This window comes from Bos indicus x Bos taurus, chromosome 3, assembly GCF_003369695.1.
Source record: "Bos indicus x Bos taurus breed Angus x Brahman F1 hybrid chromosome 3, Bos_hybrid_MaternalHap_v2.0, whole genome shotgun sequence".
Lineage (NCBI taxonomy): Eukaryota > Metazoa > Chordata > Mammalia > Artiodactyla > Bovidae > Bos > Bos indicus x Bos taurus.
The window spans coordinates 67,447,665-67,469,008 of NC_040078.1; the positions used below are offsets into that span (position 1 = coordinate 67,447,665).

The 21,344-nt window shown below is 37.0% G+C and overlaps 1 protein-coding gene across 1 annotated transcript in view; it reads right to left on the reverse strand.

The window, feature by feature from the left end:
* The window catches only part of AK5 (adenylate kinase 5), a 260,480-nt gene that overhangs the window by 204,485 nt on the left and 34,651 nt on the right, over positions 1 to 21,344 (reverse strand). The window contains exon 6 of the mRNA XM_027536848.1: positions 2,017 to 2,208. Coding sequence (XP_027392649.1) covers positions 2,017 to 2,208 — 192 coding nt within the window. The remainder of the gene's footprint in view (positions 1 to 2,016; positions 2,209 to 21,344) is intronic.

Genomic DNA, 21,344 nt, shown 5'->3' on the forward strand with positions numbered 1-21,344 from the left:
CCTACTGATTCTCAATAAATATTTACTGAATAAATAAATGAATCGATTAGGAGGGGTAGGTAGAAGTAAAGGAAAGAAAAACTATAGAGAAAAGGAAATATTTGGATTTAATCTATTACCTCCCAGATTTATATTAAAGTCTTAACATGCATTTGATTAATCAGGATGACCATTTAAATTATTTAACTTATCTTTAAAAGCAGAAATGTACATTTTAATTCCAAAAGTGAACTGTGTCCAGGTTCTGAAGGGGGACACATGCATCAGGATGCAGCACTCACTACTCTGTCAAAGTAAAATTTTCTGTTATGTTTCCCAGAGCTTAGCCTGTGTTTGTGTTCACCAATTTTCAAAAGGTGACTTTCCAATGCAAGTCTTCTCCCAGTAATTAGAGGCGTTTATCTTAAAGCTTATCCAAGTTTAGCAGGGAGGTTACAGGCTGTCATCCACATTGTTATTGACTCCCTCAATTAGAGGCAATGGCATTTCACCTCCATGCAAAATATCAGTAAATTAACAATCCCCACTCTGCATTCATTTGGGAAATCTCCTCTGATTGTGATGACGAACGTGACAAGCAGAGAGTAATCAGAGACATTCCGGTAATACCTTTAAGCCTTGCAAATATCAATTAAAACTCTGGCTCTGCAGCTTGCTGTTGGGGTTTGGTCTACAGGGTAAATTTCTATTTTTATGACACAGTGAAGAAGTCAGCATTGGTAATTTGCAGGAGAAGCAAGCAACAACCTCAATACAAAACAGCCAGAGAAACATCCACTCTGATTTTCTTGATTCTTTCATATCACTCAAAGTCTCTTTTAAATCATAAAATGAACTCTGGCATTGTGAACAAGTTTCAGATCAGATTTATAATTCTCTGACATGACAACTTTGACTCAAAGGGCAAATTCTAAAAAATATTTCTTTATAGTGCTAAAAAGACTGCAAAGGGATTATTATTCAAATGTAGTGACTGTCTCTTTCAATCTGGGGGCATTTTAGGCTAATGAAGAGTTTTTTTTGCACAGTAATTGTTAGGTCATAGGAGCTCTGTGGATGAGCTTCAATAGATTTACCTAAAATTTATGAAAAACACCTTATGTGCATTTTATTGTATTGAGAGTATGTCACTTTCATCAGATTCTTCACAGGGGCTTGTAACTCCAGCAGTCAAGAATTTTGGTCCCATGAGAAAGAACTAAGGGCTGAGGAGAGGGTGCTGCTGAGGTCTGCTTCCTCCATGGAGAACCCTGGAGCTGCACTGGTTTTAGTGTCTTTTGAAAAGCACCTCAGCTGGCCAATGCTCCTCTGTCTCCTCTATTCCATACTTGAATCTCTGATGTTGCGGGGATCATACGTTTAGCTGAGCCTTCACCTCCACTTCCCTGTATTCTAATAACTGTACAAACTAGTGGTTCAGCTTCATCCTTCTTTGGCACATTCATTATCATTAATCACAAAACAAACTATGAAAAAATTAATATTTGCATTGTATCAATGGAGCAGAAAGACCAATGCCTTCCATTTTCAGACAATATCACTTCTCTATGACAAGTCAAATGCTTTTTTAGGGGGCCATCAGAATCTTATTTATGTGGTACACTATGATAAAGTTTAACTTATGATTTAAGTTTAACATATAAATTCTATTTTTAAGTTGATCAGTTTTATTAGGTTTTCAAAGACTGAAGAGTTGAGAAACTGGGCAAATATTGCTTAAAATGATAAAAAATTATTTTAAAATACTTTAAAATTTGGGGGCCATAGAATTCTAGCCAAGGTTGAAATTGATCTTTTTTTTTTTTTTTTGGTAAAATCAATTAAAGTGAAAGCATTTTTATTGTTATGCCTTAATAAAGGCAAGTCAGGTCAAGATTGCCAATTTCTTTTCCATGAATCTCCACCTAAGAAGAGTATTTTTTTTTAAGATAAAAGCATTTCTAAATGAGGACATAGGATAATCAGAAATCTGAAAGACTGTTCTTGAAATGGACAAGTAAAGTATATTTAACTTACTGTCATGATGAGCCCCTTTTCCTGGAAGTATTTAACCAATGGAGCAGCGTTCTGCTTGAAGTTCATTAGTCTCCTTTGGGTAGCTTTCAGATTGTCATCAGGTCGCCCCTGTTGCTCTGCACGCTTCAGTAATCTTTCTTTGAGTCTCTGATTGGCGCAAGCCAGGAAGACCACCAAGTCAGGAGTACAGATCTGTGGAGAGGGTCAAACAAGCAGATAGGCATTCAACATACCAACCAGTGTGAGTGTGGGCAGAGGCAGTTTTGTACAGTGCTTTAAAGAAATGATCTCCAATTTTTTTTTACTGTATCCTCATGTTAATAAATTATTTGATCATGTATCCCAATAAATATATGCTTATTAATTTATTAATTATGCATGAGTGTATGATACACATGTGCTTGTGCTCAGGCATTCAGTGGTGTCTGACTCTTGGCGACCTGACAGGCTTTAGCCTGCCAGGCTGCTCTGTCTATGGGATTTTCTCAGCAAGAATACTGGAGTGGGTTGCCATTTCCTCCTCTAGGGGATCTTCCTTACCCAGGGATCGAACCCACGTCTCCTGCATCTCTTGCACTGAGGGCAGATTCTTTACTGTTGAGCTACCAGGGGAGCCTCATGCTGCCCTAATATAGTATGCATGTTGTAAAATACACACAAAAATGTAATTTTTAAAGAATAAGATATGATAATGGTAATATTAGCATTTTCTTCCCACATTACAGTGGTTTGCCTTATGTACTCTGGAGACCACTGGTTACATAAGGAACCCCGGAGTCTGGGAAACTTGAATTAGAGTTTTTGCCCTAGGATTTACCAGCTGAGCTCTAGGCATATGGCTTATCTTAGCTAAGCCTCTGTGTCTTCATCTGTCAAAAGAGATATATGAACTTCCTCCCTGAGTTATTATAAAGATTAAATAAGATATTGTGTGAAAAAAACAGCACAAACTTGATCCATGGTAGGTGTACAGCAAATTTTAGCCATATTTACTATCTCTTGGTTTTCAGGATTCTATGTTGCTCTGGTGCTCCTTTAACTTTTCTTTCCTTTAACTTTTCACTTTGTTGTTTTTTCCCCCTTGCTCAAATTTTTTCCCTTAAAAATACAATACTCACAAATAATGATGTTTCTGAGGCTTAGATTATGTTTTGTTTTGCTTTCCCTCTCCAGGTTTTCATTCTCTCAGCTCCTTTCTGCTGTTCTCATTTCAACCCCTTATCCTTTGTTGATGGATTCCAAATCTACATTTTCAGCATTGAGTTTCAACATCACTTATGTTTTATATTATCAAATGTTTATATGATGGCTCTACCTGAAAGTTTTAATGTTACTTATGACTCAGCAAGGCCAAATCAGTTCTGGCAACTTTTTACCTAAATGAAATTCCCTTATTGCTTATATATGTGCTTATTCTTTTATTTTTATGGTAGTAACACTACTTTCCTGAATCTTTCAATTAGAAGTCTTGTCTTTTAAATTTTTAAAAATTTGAATGAAAGATTCTTTAAATTCTATAGTGCTATACAGTTTTCAAAATTTCACAAACATGATTTCATATAGTTCCATAATAGCTCCTTTTTAAAATAACTTCTCTTATATTGCCCCCACCCACTAGTAACCACTAGTTTGTTCTCTATATCTGTGAGTCTGCTTCTTTTTTGTTTTATGCCCTAGTTTGTTCTACTTTTTAGATTCCACCTTAAAGTAATATCATACAGTACTTGGCTTTCTCTGACTTATTTTATTTAACACAGTGTGCTCCAAATCCATCCATGTTGCTACAAGTGACAAAATTTCATTCTTTTTCATGGCTGAGCAGCATTCCATGTGTATGTGTATATACAATGAAATGTATACACCCCCCCTTGGCACACACACACACACACACACACGCACCACATCTTCACATCTTCTTCATCCATTCACCTGTTGATGGACACTTAGGTTGCTCCCATACCTTGATAATTGTAAATAATGCTGCTATGAACAATGAGGAGCCTATATCTTTTTGAATCCTCAGCTAGAAATCTTAATATAATTTCTGCTGCTGCTGCTGCTAAGTCGCTTCAGTCGTGTCTGACTCTGTGAGACCCCACAGACAGCAGCCAACCAGGCTCCCCCGTCCCTGGGATTCTCCAGGCAAGAATACTGGAGTGGGTTGTCATTTCCTTCTCCAATGCATGAAAGTGAAAAGTCAAAGTGAAGTTGCTCAGTCGTGTCCGACTCTTAGTGACCTCATGGACTGCAGCTTACCAGGTTCCTCCTTCCAGGGGATTTTCCAGGTAAGAGTACCGGAGTGGGGTGCCATTGCCTTCTCCGAATATAATTTCTAACCCTTATCAAAACTTCAGTCTCAGGAAGCCCTCACCACGGATGGTGGATTTTTGTCTTGAAACATGATTCATGTTTCATGATTCATGTTATCTCTTCCTCCAATTTCCACTGCCACTGTGTAAGCACAGGCACACACTGGCATAAGTGATTAAGAGCATGAATTTTAGAATCAGATTGTCCTGATTTCATCAGTTCAGTTCAGTTACTCAGTTGTGTCTGACTCTTTGCTACCCCATGGACTGCAGCATGCCAGGCTTCCCTGTCCATCACCAACTCCTGGAGCTTACTCAAACTCATGTCCATTGAGTTGGTGATGGCATCCAACCATTTCATTCTCTATTGTCCCCTTCTACTTCCACCTTTAATCTTTCCCAGCATCAGGGTCTTTCCCAATGAGTTGGTTCTTTGCATCAGGTGGCCAAAGTATTGGCGTTTCAGCTTCAGCATTAGTCCTTCCAGTGAATATTCAGGACTGATTTCCTTTAGGAAGCACTGGATTGATTTCCTTGCAGTCTAAGGGACTCTCAAGAGTCCTCCAAAACCAAAGTTTAAAAGCATCAAATCTTTGGTGCTCAGCTTTCTTTATAGTCCAGCTCTCACATCCATACATGACTACTGGAAAAACCATAGCTTTGACTAGACGGACCTTTGTTGGCAAAGTAATGTCTCTAATTTTTAATATGCTGTCTAGGTTGGTCATAGCTTCTCTTCCAAGCAGCAAGTGTCTTTTAATTTCATGGCTTCAGTCACTATTTGCAGTGATTTTGGAGCGCCCTAAATAAAGTTTCTCACAGTTTCTATTGTTTCTCCATCTATTTGCCATTAAGTGATGGGACCAGATGCCATGATCTTAGTTTTTTTTGAACAATATACAGCCTTGACATACTCCTTTTCCTATTTGGAACCAGTCTGTTCCATGTCCAGTTCTAACTGTTGCTTCTTGACCTGCATACAGATTTCTCAGGAGGCAGGTCAGGTGGTCTGGTATTCCCATCTCTTTAAGAATTTTCCAGAGTTTGTGGTGATCCACACAGTCAAAGGCTTTGGTGTAGTCAATAAAGCAGTAGATGTTTTTCTGGAACTCTCTTGCTTTTTTGATGATCCAACGGATGTTGGCAATTTGATCTCTGGTTCCTCTGCCTTTTCTAAATCCAGCTTGAACATCTGGAAGCTCACGTTTCACGTACTGCTGAAGCTTGACTTGGAGAATTTTGAGCATTACTTTGCTAGAGTGTGAGATGAGTGCAACTGTGTGGTAGTTTTCATAAGAATCTGCTATTAGTTGTTTGTCCTTGGACAAATGGTTCAATGTCTCTAAATTTCAGTTTTCTCAACTGTAAATAAAGGGGAAATCTATCTTATCTCAGTAGTTTAGTATATCCCATTAAAAAAAATTAATTTATTTCTTATTGAAGGATAATTGCTTTACAGAATTTTGTTTTCAAAAACACATTTAAGTAGCTTTTGAGAAGAAAATCACTTTGTAATTTTTGTATGGTATGTGGTAAAGAGATTATATTAATTTAAAACTTTTATCTTATCAAATATTTAACTGCAAAATACAAATTTAATAAAATCTTTGGTAACATTCAGTCTTGCCCAACGTATCATATGATATCCTTTAAATTTACTTTGAATAACTTACATAAGGGAGAAGATAATTTTTGACAAATAACTTAAAATGATATTATATTGTTCTTGGTTTGGTCATTGTGTATATTAAAATATGGAATAAGCTTCAACTGCTAGCTCAGTGTTGAATGCAGATAATACTTCTTTCATAACAAATTAAATGCTTTATTTTAATAGCTTTATGTTTTGTTTCAGACTGAAAAGTATGTGCTTTTCCCTACATAACACAAAAAGGTTATTGCTGTTGCTGCTGTTCACTCGTTGAGCCTTGTCTGACTCTCTCAAACCTCATGGACTGCAGCATGCCAGGCTTCTGTGTCCTTCACTATCTCCAGGAGTTTGCTCATATCATAATGAGGTTATGGAGAGCCTTAAATATGTAATCATCACTATATTTTATCTGTTAGTATTGGCTTTTGAAATTTATAAAGACGTTTTTACACTTTGAGTAAAACCGCATTTTATTTATATTGGAGTGGAGTGTCAGTCGCTTAGTCGTATCTGACTATTTGCAACCCCGTGGACTGTAGCCCACCAGGTTCCTCCATCCATGGGATTCTCCAGGCAAGAATACTGGAGTGGGTTGCCATTTCCTTCTCCAGGCAATCTTTCCAACCCAGAAATAGAACCCAGGTCTCCTGCATTGCAGGCAGACTCTTTACTTACATTAATAGACTTTAAAAAATAGCCATAAGGTTACAGAAAACCAGTAGAATATCTTCGTGTTGTTTCTTTAATTTCTCCCAGTACTTTTTAATGTAGAGCTTTGTAGCTTTCTATATAATGATCTTGCCCATTTAAAAAATTATTCCTGTGAATTTGATATTTTTTATATCTAAGATTTTTGATCAATGAATGCAACTTCAAGTCTGATATAGATAAATTTGAAGTGAATCTTCAAAGTTGTTTAATTGTATACTTGTGATGAAGTTTCTGTCTTTCCTCAGTAAGAAACAACAACATATAACTAGTGAGACAAAAATGGAAACATGGGACAGGCAAGACCACCAAGGAAGCTGGGGTAACCAGCTGACTACTCAACATTGCCCTCAGCCACAAGCATGCCCACCTGATTCCTCGTCACTCTTACATATGTCCACTCATTAGGGCCCTCCTTCTTCAATGGTGCCCATTTTAAAAGAAAAAATTTAGTATTTTACTTTTTTTCCCCAAATGTAAAACAGAAGCAGACATCATTCTTTTCTAGAAGAGGTGAAGGCCCTAGAAAGTTTTCGTGAAATTCACTCATGAAATGTTGAAAAGCATAACCATACCTTTTCCTAGCATATGTTCTCAAAAAGTATTCACTGATTGAATGAATGAGTGAATAAATAAATGAGAACAAAGACCAAGATATTGCTTTTATCTACATGGAAGAAAATTTTCCAATTGTTGATACTGTTTCTTCCATTGGTTTAACTAAATCAATCTTTGCTTTGTGTCTTTTTCATTATGTAGAGAAGTCAGATCAGATCAGATCAGTCACTCAGTTGTGTCCGACTCTTTGCAATCCCAAGAATCGCAGCACGCCAGGCCTCCCTGTCCATCACCAACTCCCGGAGTTCACTCAGACTCACATCCATCGAGTCAGTGATGCCATCCAGCCATCTCATCCTCTGTCGTCCCTTTCTCCTCCTGCCCCCAATCCCTCCCAGCATCAGAGTCTTTTCCAATGAGTCAACTCTTTGCATGAGGTGGCCAAAGTACTGGAGTTTCAGCTTCAGCATCATTCCTTCCAAAGAAATCCCAGGGCTGATCTCCTTCAGAATGGACTGGTTGGATCTCCTTGCAGTCCAAGGGACTCTCAAGAGTCTTCTCCAACACCACAGTTCAAAAGCATCAATTCTTCGGCACTCAGTCTTCTTCACAGTCCAACTCTCACATCCATACATGACCACAGGAAAAACCATAGCCTTGACTAGACAGACCTTTGTTGGCAAAGTAATGTCTCTGCTTTTGAATATGCTATCTAGGTTGGTCATAACTTTCCTTCCAAGGAGTAAGCATCTTTTAATTTCATGGCTGCAGTCACCATCTGCAGTGATTTTGGAGCCCCAAAAAATAAAGTCTGACACTGTTTCCACTGTTTCCCCATCTATTTCCCATGAAGTGATGGGACCAGATGCCATGATCTTTGTTTTCTGAATGTTGAGCTTTAAGCCAACTTTTTCACTCTCCACTTTCACTTTCATCAAGAGGCTTTTTAGTTCCTCTTCACTTTCTGCCATAAGGGTGATGTCATCTGCATATCTGAGGTTATTGATATTTCTCCTGGCAATCTTGATTCCAGCTTGTGTTTCTTCCAGTCCAGCGTTTCTCATGATGTACTCTGCATAGAAGTTAAATAAGCAGGGTGACAATATATAGCCTTGACGTACTCCTTTTCCTATTTGGAACCAGTCTGTTGTTCCATGTCCAGTTCTAACTGTTGCTTCCTGACCTGCATACAAATTTCTCGAGAGGCAGATCAGGTGGTCTGGTATTTCCATCTCTTTCAGAATTTTCCACAGTTTATTGTGATCCACACAGTCAAAGGCTTTGGCATAGTCAATAAAGCAGAAATAGATGTTTTTCTGGAACTCTTTTGCTTTTTCCATGATCCAGTGGATGTTGGCAATTTGATCTCTGGTTCCTCTGCCTTTTCTAAAACCAGCTTGACTTCCTCTATTCATTATCGCAAAGTTCCTTATCTGAATAATTACTCTGTTAAAAAGAACCTATGGCCACCTTTGATTAGAAAAGATGTATTATTCACTGTGTCAGATTGCAAAATGAGCTTACTTTAGTAAGCCTTGTTTTTAACTGTCAGTGCTTTTGACTGCTTTATTTTTTTTATTAATTTTTTATTGAAGGATAATTGCTTTACAGAAATGCTCTATTCTTTATGAAGACCTGTGAGAAGGCCTAGAGACCCTACAGTTCAGATCACTTTGAGAAACCAACAAGAAAAATATGAAAAAAAATAAAAACAACTCCTCACAAGAGAGAAGATCACAGCTGGAACAAAAACTGGAATCACAGAAACTAAGAGATGGGAAAATTTTGGAGGTTATCTGGCCCAAATTAATGCCAAACCTACAATCATCTGTACAAATTCTTGACAAGTGATTTTTAAACTTGAACATTTAAACTTGAATGTTCTTTGTGAGCATTTCTTATGATGCCTCACTACTTATGAGGTCAACCCCCTTCATTACAGGAATATACTAATAACTGGGAAGTTTTTTCTAATATGGGGCTAAAATTACTTTCTTAATTCTAATAGTAAAATGTAGAGGAAATAATTTCTTTCAATCATTAAGCATTTATTGACTATATACCACTACCACAGAGGCTTGACTAGACTGAACATGGAGATAATTTCTGGGCTAGGGGGACAAAAACAGGAATATAGGGCTCTTCCATGGAGGAGCCATAGAAACTACTACTGCTGCCTCCAGTTTAGGCTTCTGGTTGGAACCCTGTAGGGCTGCACCATCAGAGTATGTATGAACCAGCCCTCATGGGACTCAATTGCACTTAGAATCATCCCAAATTCTCATTATACTAAATGCATTTAATAACCAATTAGGCACTTAAAAGAGAATTAGTGACCTAAAAAGTCATGAGAAAATATTGAGAGTGAAGCAAGGCGGGGAGAGAGGTAGGAAAGTACAGGAAAGAGCAAAAGAGACATATGAGACAAAGGTTAGAAAGTTTTGGAAGAAGAGAGAAAATGAAGAAGCAGTGTTTGAAAATAAAATAGCAATGGAATTTTCCCAGACTCAAGAAGTAACATAAAAACCAAGAAGAAAACTAAACAGAAAACTCAGATCTAAGCACATCATAGTAAAACTGCCGAAAGGCTAGACAGAAAAAAAAAAAATCTTTAAAGCATCCAGAAAGGAGAAATGACAGATTACCTTCAGAGGCACAACGAGACAGCTAAATTTGCCAAAGAAACAATGAAAGGCAGAAAGCAATGACATGACATCTTTAAAGGGCCAATAAAAAAAGCTGCCATCTAAGTTTCAATATTCAGTCAAAATATCTTTCAAAAACTAAGAGTAAATATAGATGTTTTCAAACAAACAAAAACTGAGAGAATTTGCATCAGAAATTCTACCCTAATGGAAATATTCAAGAATATTCTTCAGGTAGAATAAAAATGATCCAAGACAGAAAGCTGGCCCAGGGGAACAAATGAAGAGTAATGAAATGGTAAACCTAGGGGTGAATTTAAATGAACATTGATCATATAAAATATACTAAAAGTATTTTGTGGTACTTAAAAATAGAGATTAGTCATGAGGCAGGTAAATGAAGTTCAAGTGTTCTAAGGTCTTGGTTCAGAAAGTGGTAAAAGTTCCGATTTCTATGAAAATATGAATATGTTAATAATGTTGTAAATCGATAGAACAGGAATCAGTGAACTTTTTTTGTAAAGTAAATATTTTAGGTTTTTAGGTCATGTGACTTTTTAATAAATATTTATTTACTTATTTGGCTATGCAGGGTCTTAGTTGCAGCATGCAGGAATTTTAGTTGCCGCGTGTAAACTCTTGGTGTGTGGGATCTAATTCCCTGACCAGGGATCTAACCCAGGCTCCCTCCATTGGCAGCGTGGAGTGTTAGCCACTGGACCCCCAGGTAAGTCCGGTCATGTGGTCTTGCAGCATCAAAGCAGCCAAAGACAGGAAAGCAGCAGGATGGCTGGGGAGAATTCAGAGGAGACAAGGCAGTGCAAAGGTGCAGGGTTGGGTTAGTCACTGCGACGGGAGACTAGGACTCTGTGCTGCTGCTGGCCCTTCTAGGGGCACACAAGAGAGGAGACTTTATTTATCAGATCCTGTCTCCTATTGGTCAAAAGTATCCCCTGGCCATGTTGTCTCCTGCATACTTTACACTGCGTATGTCTCAGGGCAGGAAGTCAGGGAATCGCTGGCCTGGGCAGCATCGCAGGGGTACACAGCAGCAAAGGCCAAGTAAAAAGTGGGCTGAGAGAATATAAGATAGAGCATCAGAGGTGCTCAACACAGCAGTACACTTTAAATACGAAGATACAGAAATGCTAAAAGTAAAGGGATGGAAAAAAATACCATGGAAGCAACCAGTAGAAAGGTGGTGAAACCATACAAATATATCAAACCCAATTTAAAAATGAGCAAAAGAAAAAAATTGAAAATATCCACTAGGAAAGTGGATCTTGAAAGTTCTCATCATGAGAAAAAATTTTTGTAACTATGAATGGTGATGGACATTAACTAGACTTATTGTGGTGATCATTTTGCAACATATACAAATGTGGAATCATCCAGTGCACACCTGAAACAAATATAATTGCAATTTAATACAATTATTCCTCAATAAAAGTTTAAATTATAAAATTTAATTTTTAATTAGTAAAAGTTAATTTATTTAAAAAAATGTAAATTAATAAAATGCCTAACAATCCATTTTCTACAAAATAAGGGGAAAAAACTTGAGCAGATATTTCTCTTTAGAGGACATACAAATTGCCACCAGGTATAAGTAAAGGTGTTCAAAGTCACTAACCATCTGGGAATTGAAAATCAAAATCATGATGAGGTAATTCCCTGGTGGTTCAGTGGTTAGGACTTGATGAAACTAATCTAGGTAAAGAAAAGACATAAATAAATATTGAGAATAAAAAGTAAGGCATCCCTAAATATTCTACAGTGATTAAGATGATAAAAGAGGATATTAAGAAAAACTTCATGAAAGCAAATTAGAAAATATTTATGAAATGGACTGATTTCTAGAAAAACACAACTCTCCCAAACCAAAAAAAAAAAAAACACCAAACAAGAACCAGAAAATCAGAATGGTTCTTTACTTATGGAAGATATTAAATCTATAATTCAAAACGCTACCAAAGAAAACTCTGAATTCAGATGGCTTCACCGTGAATTGTACCAGATATCAATCTAACAGAAACTCTTCTACTAAATATAAAGAAAGGAATACTTCACAATTCATTTTATTAGTTCTGCATAGTCTTTGAATCCAAAGCCTTACAAGGACATTGAAAGAAACAGAATTTATTGGTCAATCTCACTCATGATCAGATGTAAAAATTCTAAGTGAAATATTAGCAAATGAATCTATTTATTTACAAGAAGGATTATATACACTATAACATACCTGAGTTTATTCCCTGAATGCAAAATGTGGTTATTTTTAAAAAATCAAGCACTGTCATCTACCAAACCAATAGAATAAATAAGAAAAAAATCATATGATTACCTTAAATAAATATGAAAAAGCACATGGTAAAACTTAATATTCCTTCATGAGAAATACTTTTATTAAATTAGGAATTTAAGAAAACATCCTTAGTATGATAAAGAATAAATACATAATATTTACAGCAGGCATCATACTTAACTGGGAAATGCTGACACTTTCCCTCTGAGATGAAACAAAGATGCCCATTATCATTATTTCTAGTCAACATTATAATGGAGATTTTAGACAGTAAATTAAGACATGAAAAACACCCCCAACAAGATTGGAAAGAAAGAAATATAATAGTTATTTGAATAATATGATTGGATTTGTAAAAAATCCAAAAGAATTTAAAAGTCATAAGAATAAATATGCAAATTCAGCATGGTCTCTACCTAGAAGAGTATACAAAAATCAATTTTATTCCTATATACTAGGAACAAATAATTTTAAAATAAAATAAAGTACTCAGTTCAGTTCAGTTCAGTCACTCAGTTGTGTCCGACTGCGACCCCATGAACTGCAGTACGCCAGGCCTCCCTGTCCATCACCAGCTCCTGGAGTTCACCCAAACTCATGTGCATCGAGTCAGTGATGCCATCCAGCCATCTCGTCCTCTGTTGTCCCTTCTCCTCCTGCCCTCAATCCCTCCCAGCATCAGGGTCTTTTCCAATGAGTCATCTCTTCTCATGAGGTGGCCAAAGTATTGGAGTTTCAGCCTCAGCATCAGTCCTTCCAATAATAAAGTACTAGTTAAATAATTTTTAAAAATCACTTAATTATCTAGGGGAAAAGAATATAACGAAGAATACCAAAGAGACCTTGCCCAAAATTAAAGATTTAAATATATTGAGCTATATGCCATATTCATAAATTAAGCAGAGTATCATAAAATATGTCAATTCTTCCCGAATTGATCTATAGGTTTAATGTAATCTCTAAATTCCAGCAGGATGTGTATGTTTGTGTGAATTGAAAAATTAACCCTGAAATTTATTTGGAAATTCAGAGAGCCAGAATAGCCAAGGCAATCTTCAAGACAATCTTGAAAAAAAGAAGAAAAAGTGATAGAACTTGTTGTCAGATAGTGTGACTTATTACAAATCTACAGTAATTAAGATAGTGTGGTGTTGGTTTTAAGGAAGACCAGTAAACCACTGGAACAGAGAGAACTCAGAATCAGATCTGTTGACCAAATATATGGGCATATGATTTATAACAAAGGTGGTTCTGATGTGCAGTGAGGAAAGCACAGTCTTTTCAATAAATGGTACTTGGTCAATTAGATGTCCTTATGGAAAACAATGACTCTTGACTCCCAACATTACTGAATATGCAAAGACCAATGCCAAATGGATTTTCAGATCTAAATGTGAAAAGTAAAATGATAAATATTTTAGAAGGTAACATATAAGAAAATAGATTCTAGATCTTAGGGAATATAAGGATTTCTTAAATTGGGCCTAAAATTGGATGACTTTAAAATTTAAAAGTTTTATTTTTATAAAATTAAAGAGAATGAAATTAGAGAATGGAAATGTCAGTTACATAGTGGAAGAAGATACTTGCAACACATATAATCAACAAAGGGCTTGTTTTGAAAATATGGAAAAAATCTTACAAATCAGTAAGAGAAAACAAAAACAATAGAAAAATGGTCAAGAGACATGATCAGGCATTTTTACAAAAGAGGATATCCAAATGACCAACGAATTGAAAAGGTGTCAATATCATTAATAATCCAGGGAATGCCAACTGAAGCACGTATCTATTAGAACAGTTAAAATTAAGAAGATCAATGATATCAAATGTTTGCAAGAATATGTAACAGCTGGAGCAAATTTGGATAATTCACCTAACAGCATACTCATAACCTATGTGCCTACTATGTGCTAGATTCTATTCTACACAGCAGGGCCTAACAATGAGCACAAAATATTGTATGTTCTTTCCCTAGCTGAGCTTATGGCCAGTTGGAGGAGACAAATTTTAATCAAGGATTGCACAGATAAGTATAAATCTGGAACTGTAGTAAGTAGCTCTTACTATAAGAAGACATAAGAGGGAGATCCAATCTTACCATGGAGATTATGGAAGGTTCCTATAAGGAACTGACAGTGAGTTGAAATCTGAAGATAAGAAAGGATTAACTAGAGAAAGAAGGGGAGGAAAGGGTAGTCTTTCAGAAATTCATGAAGAATAGCTGGCATATAGACCTAAGAGGAATGCAAAATCCAAATTCTGCATGAATCTTGCAGCTCAAGAGATGAGAAGCTTTCAGGTACCATCCTCTTAGAGAGGGTACAATTTAAACAGGTAAGCATTTTTTTTTTTCCAGGATAGGGGAAGCAATTAATTTCTTGATGGGGAATCTCTCCATATTAAGTTTGATGTATACAAGTGGAAGATTCCAGACATAGGAATGATGAACTGGGACCCTGGAAAGTATGAAGTTTAGTCATCTGTTTTCTTAGTCTAGTCTCTTTTCCTAATTAACATTCATGGGCTCTGCATCAGCTTGGTTATAAACTCCACGACTTGGGCTATTAAGACCATTGGGTTCATACTGTAGAAAAGGACGAAGAGTAGATAATGTGAATCTCTAAGGAAAGGAAGTTCAAAACTCTTCTGTTCTTCCTCATCCACATTTCTTCACTTTTGAGGAGAAAGGTGTGGCTAAGGTTGATCAGAGCAAGACTTTTCATTCAGGTAGGAACATGGTTTCTCTCACATAGAATCCTCTCTTTTATTTCCAAGAGGTTGAGAAGTAATATTCATTTCTCTTTCTCTCTGATGCTCATCTTTCTTTTTGAACTTGCTTCTTTCTAGTGCAGCTAGTGAGACTGGCTGGCTTTAGTTTCCAGGAGACTTGCATTGGGCAGCTCTAAGCACTGGCACAGTTTACAGCTTCCTGGTTCTACTTCCTGTCTTCTTCTCCAATGGCATTCTCTGGATCAACATTTCTGTGACTAAAGTGTGGCAATTTGAGACTCAGTGGGTGGGGTCAGGGTTGGAGAAGGTGTTCTGACTTGCTTTGGTCCTAGGCTCTGAGCTGCTGATAGCCTAAGTGAAAGGAATTCTCCCTGTGGTTCAGATGGTACTCTTGGGCTCCACTGGGTTTAAAGACAAAGTAAAATTATTAAATTGACAGTAAAATTATTTATGTTTTAATTTTGGCTGTCAGTTGCTGTCCTGCACATGTTTGATTTAGGGATCATAGTGGAGGACTAGTAAACTAAGGATAGGCTTTCTTGTTCCCCAAATATCATTTTAATCTCTCATATTTCCAATGATCAGCACAGAGTATTGTACAGGCTTTGATTTGGAAGAGGAATAAGATAGTTTCTCTGATCTTAAGGAGCTCATAGTTTAGTAGTTGAGATGAAACAATAATTATAATACAATGTGACTAGCACAATGTTTCAAAAAATATGGAAATAAAGAAGAGGACCACTTTCATATGGCTATTTTTATAATACTGAATGTTGGCTAACATATTCTCCCTAAGCCTTTTTTTCCCTAAGACAAATGCTGTTCCAGACTTCCATTACTGTTACAATTACACAAAATTATAGGAATGAAATGAAATCTGTTTCACTGAGGCAAACTCTGATAACAATGTGAAGAAAGCCCTACAGCCGTGTTGCATTGGCCGCTCTTGCATGGGCATCCCTGGAAACTTGTTAGAAATGCAGATTTATGAGTTTCACTCCATTGTACTGAATCAGAAACTCTGGAGACAGACCAATGAAACTACGTTTTAACTTCTGCCTTCTATTAAAAGAGACCTTGTACTAGACATGAGTGATAGAAACAGTAACTCAATGAAGTTGCAGGGTCTTGAAAAGAAAATAGCGACAACAATAAAAATCCAAAATGGATCAATATGATTAGTCCAAGAACAAAAGAAACTAATTGTTTTGTTTCACTTTGGGAGAAAGGTCATATGTGAAAACTTATTTTTATAGTTTGGGCATTTCTCACTGAAGATCTGTATTCTATCCATTTCCATGGCCCTGTGGTTGTTCCTTATAGTCCAAATGCATATTACTTCCACTACTTTCGTTAAATAGCTACCTAGGTTACTCAGTTCTTTCATAATTTGGCATATGCCAAATCATACCTACTGAACAGCGTATACCATTAATGGTTTCAAAAAGATGTCATTAGTTTAAGAAACGTACACTTCTGTGGTTTGATTTTTACAGTGCAAATCTTCATTTCTATAAAAGAAATTGGGGTACATTAAGCTGCCAATTTAGTGAAGAGGAAAAATTTAAGGTTTTATTTAATATATACCAGGCTGACAATATGCAAATGAATGTAAACTTATAATGCTGTGTTTTCCAAGATGTCTTTTCCCCAGAATTAATTTTATTGTGTAGGCATCTATTTCATTCATTTGTTTATTCATTCATTTAATATTTATTAAGATACTATCAGTAGCCAGAAATTGAAGTTCTGGAAAGTTAGACCAAGACTATATGGGCTGGCATTGCCTTCCATGCTAAGCAGTTGGTGTTTTATCTTATAAACATGGGAGTAATACATTTGTTCTGTGCCTTAGAATGAATGCCAATGGTAGGTAGTGCAGGGGGCAGGTTGGATAGCGAGACACTGGAGGAAAGCAGATCATCTGCAAGAACTAATGGACCTGGACTGTCTACCATGAGGTGCCCCTTATGAACAGCAGTCAGATAAGATATAATGTAAAACATGATGGTTACTCTTAATATTTTCTTTATAGATGTGCTTGATTTTAATGATCATTTAGGAAATAAGAGTGCCAGTATTAGGCAAACAGCCGTGAATAAAAACTTTCTGACATTGTAGAGGAGAGTGGAGTGAAGGCAAATGGTAGAGGGTGGAGAGAAGGCAGAAGTGTATCAGCTGTTTCTGCACCTGTGGGATGAGCTACACCTGCCTGGTTCATAGTGGTCAGTTGACGCATTCTTCAACACTAGTGCCTGTGACGCAGGACTGATAAGACTATAGGAAACAGTATCTATTAAGAAGCAGTCAAACACTTGTAAGATGATGTTGCCAGACCTAGCCAAGCAAGTCACATAGAGATGACCATGAAGAAGTGGAGGATCTCAGTATTTGACTAATGCTCACTTAGCCAACTTCTAAACCAATCCCTGGGCTTCCCTGGTGGCTCAGTGGTAAAGAATCTGCCTGCCAATGCAGGAGACATAAGAGATGTGGGTTTGATCCCTGAGTTAGAAAGATCCCCTGGAGAAGGAAATAACAACCTACTCCAGTATTCTTGCCTGGAAAATCCCATGTACAGAGGAGTCTGGTTGGGGAGTCCATGGGGTTCAGACATGACTTAGGACTAAAAAAACAACAAACCAGCCCCTTTCTATGCCTTGCCTCTTTACAAACATTTAGCATTTAAACCCATGATACTGACAACATGAATAACTACCCCTGAGATCCTGTCATTGGTATGTGGGCACAAATCCAATTTGTATTGTCCACTACATTCTAAATTAATGGATGGGAAGAAGGTAGGGAAGGACTCTTAAAAGAGCATGTAGTCCAAATCACTATTTGGTTTACTGCAAAGCAATCAGTTAAAAAAAAAAATAGCGGGAGCTAAATATAGGATATATTTTTGGTTGCAGCAAATGAGAGAAAATATGTTTATTTTATAAAGTAATGACAGTGCAGTTTCTCCCTGACCTACTTATTTTAAACAACTGGATTTTATCCTCTGAGAAATACTGCATCCATTGGGCTTCCCAGGTGGCTCAGTGGTAAAGAATTCGCAGGCCATTTCAGGAGATGCAGGTTTGATTTCTGGGTCAGGAAGATTCTGTGGAGAAAGAAATGGCAACCCACTCCAGTATTCTTGCCTGGACAATCCCATGGACAGAGGATCCTGGTGGGCTACAGTCCATGGGGTTGCAAAGAACTGGACATGACTGAGCACACATGGATGCATCCATTCAAAAGAAGTATTAGAAGAGTGATTTAGAAATTAAGGCAAAAAGCACATTTTCAAATCTTTTAAAAGCATTTCTTGGGAGAAAATGAAATTCAAGAGTATATTAAATGCTAACTGATATGAGAATATAAAGTAGTTAAGAAATTATGTGATACTTCCATTAATACTCCATGTCCAGACTTACAGAGTGGAGAATAGGCTAAAAATTCACCACAGAATGCCTTTGTTGAAGATTTCCATTTGGAGTTTAAATGAAAATAATTTTTTTTCCCCTTAAACTTTGGTGTCAGTCCAAAGAAAAAAATTGGTATCTTCTTCTCAGGTGTAAGTTATCTTGATTTGTGTGACTTGAAAGAATCTAACACTTCAAAAGAAGATGCATGCTGATTATAGTTCTTTCATACTTATCTATGTTGATTGCTCAGCATTGACTTAAATACAAAGGCTGCCTCCTAGGAAATTCAGAAAAGACTATTGGGTCGGGGCGGGGGCGGGGGGGGGGGGGCAGTGATGGGTTTGCTCTTTATTCCTTGGATATTAGATTATCTCTCTGCTTAGCTTATCTTAGAGTAACTCTTTTCATTCATATTGATAATGATGAAAAATACTTAAGCTCAAATCCTCAGACAACATCTGAGGCATTAAGTAAGACTCTGACTGTAGTCAGAATTTGAGAATGTATCTTTAGAAGATCTTGTTTTTAAGATTTTCTTGAACATCCTAAGTATGAGAACCACCAAGGAAGATTTCTTCATTTTTCCAGTCATTCAACCTGTGTTTATTAACTATTTAAATATGTGCCTACAAGTGGTTAAACTAGATCGCTCTTCTTTCATTCATTTCTTTTTTTAAAAAAATCTTATAAGCAGAGTTCTAGCACAACTTGGAAACACATTTATAGATGTTCACTTCAACATTTATTGAGCATCTACTATGAGCCAACTACCATACTAGATGAAAGAGATGCAAAGCAGGCAGGACATGGTTCCTGCCCACAAGGATCTCCCAATGAAATGTGGGAGCAACCACATAAAGTATTATTTCAATACAATGAAAATTCTGCTATTTGGAATACAGTTCCAAAATGGAAGCCAGGGCAGGGTATGACAGAGGCAAAGAACAGAGCCTGGAGTTGTAACCACTACAGGACTGAAAGGGCTGTCTTCTTTCCCCAGAAAATTTTCTGGGCTCTGCTTTACTTGGAGAAATTGTGTAGGGGGAGGAAACAATGAAAATTATTATATTCGCATCTATGTTTGGTAAGCAAAAATGGATCCATGAGAAACCCTGCTGATAAAATCAAATTCTTCTTCTATCACTCACTCATTCACTTAGTCAGATGTTGTTTAACGCTACCAAGCACTAGAAGTATAATAGTTGCATTTTGTGTTAATAGTGTTGCTCATAATCTGGCCTCCAGCTCTATATTCCTCTGATGTAACAGAATGTGATGAACTCAAGGTTTATTTTGGAAGTTGATGGCCTGGAAGCCATGGTCACACGGAGAGATTACCCAGGGAAATGACCAGCACTACATGTGAAATCGGGAGTCTTTCTGACAATCAGGAGCAGGCTCTGTGGGTTCCCCGGCTCATCCCTTGCTCCTTCAAAAACAATTCCACTTCCCTGAGGTGGGTAAAGGTTTTGGTTTTTTCCTATAAAGATCTGATACATGGCTTGGTAGATTCAGTGTTCTAGAACATTGGGAATGGGAATTCAAAGTGTTATAATCTCCAGTCTGCACACTACTGATATGGGCCATCTGGAGGCTCTCTATCTGGAATGGGCAGAGGGTCATCATTGCTAATGTTCACAGCACTCTGCCTTCAGCTTCGACATCTTTCTCAATGTTATAGGCCAGGGAGTCATTACCATTTGAATATAGTACACCAGATGAAATATTTCCGTCACTATTGATTTATACACATTAGTGAGGTGGTTCCATAAGCTACACATAAAAACTAGTTTGAATCTCATTCAACAATCATAACGTGTAACACACACACACAAGCATACAATTAACTGGATTTTCAATGCTAATAGTGGCAGAGAGAAGGTTTTTTAAAAATTAAAATCAAGGCAGGTTCCCCACCCCCCAAATTGTTGATTTCCATTTTTTAATGTTTTTCTCCATGGTTTCAACAGGCTAATCATTAACTTACTTTTTCATTAGTAAATGAGTAATTTTCCAAGGATCTCAAGACAGCAGCTATTGTAACAATGGATCTTTTCAAGTTGTTCCGGTGCCACTGAGTTGAAAGCAGACTTTTGAGTCTTTTTTGGCCACAGCGGCAGCTGCCTTCACCCTGGCCTTTCTGCTCTAACAGGGAGCCAGAGCACTGAAATATAGTAACTCTTAACAGGATATTTTTAGATTATTCATTTAGTGCTTTGAAATGTATGAGCGATTTGGGAAAAAGCAAAGCTGAGCTGGAAACTCTTTCCAAATATTTCTCTCCTTCCTTTGTATCTACCTATGTATTTATGTATCATCTATCCACCCCTGTGCATGTATACCCATACATACACGTGGGTACATCTTTTCTTTTAGTCACTCAGTCATGTCCGACTCTTTGCAACCTCATGGACTGCAACCCACCAGGCTCCTCTGTTCATGGAATTCTCCAGGCAAGAATACTGGAGTGGATAGCCATTCCCTTCTTCAGAGGATCTTCCTGACCCAGAGATTGAACCCATGTCTCCTGCGCTGCAGGTGGATTCTTTACCATCTGAGCCACCAGCGGAGCTATACACATGTGTACATGCACAATGCAAAAGAATAATATATATTAGAATAATATACAGTAAAAGAGTATATATTAGAATTCATAGTTGGGTGAATTTTCAGAAGGCTCATTACTGAATTTTAATAGAAGCAAAAAGCCATGGATATGAAAAGGTCCACCAGAGACTTTAGACTATTATCCATTTTATTATCACTTACTCATTTACCCATTCAGTAACTATTGAGTGTTCAGTGTGTACAAAAATAATATTAAAGAATTTCTAAAAATTTCTAGACAAGGAGAGTCAATGGTTGGCTCTAACGACTTGCTTTAATGCTTAATGGTTAGTACTTTTACAGAGTTTTTCCTGATATGAAAAAAAAAAAGAGGCTTTCCTCATACGTAATTCAAAATTATTCTCTTAAATACAAACACATTTACTCGGCAGAGAG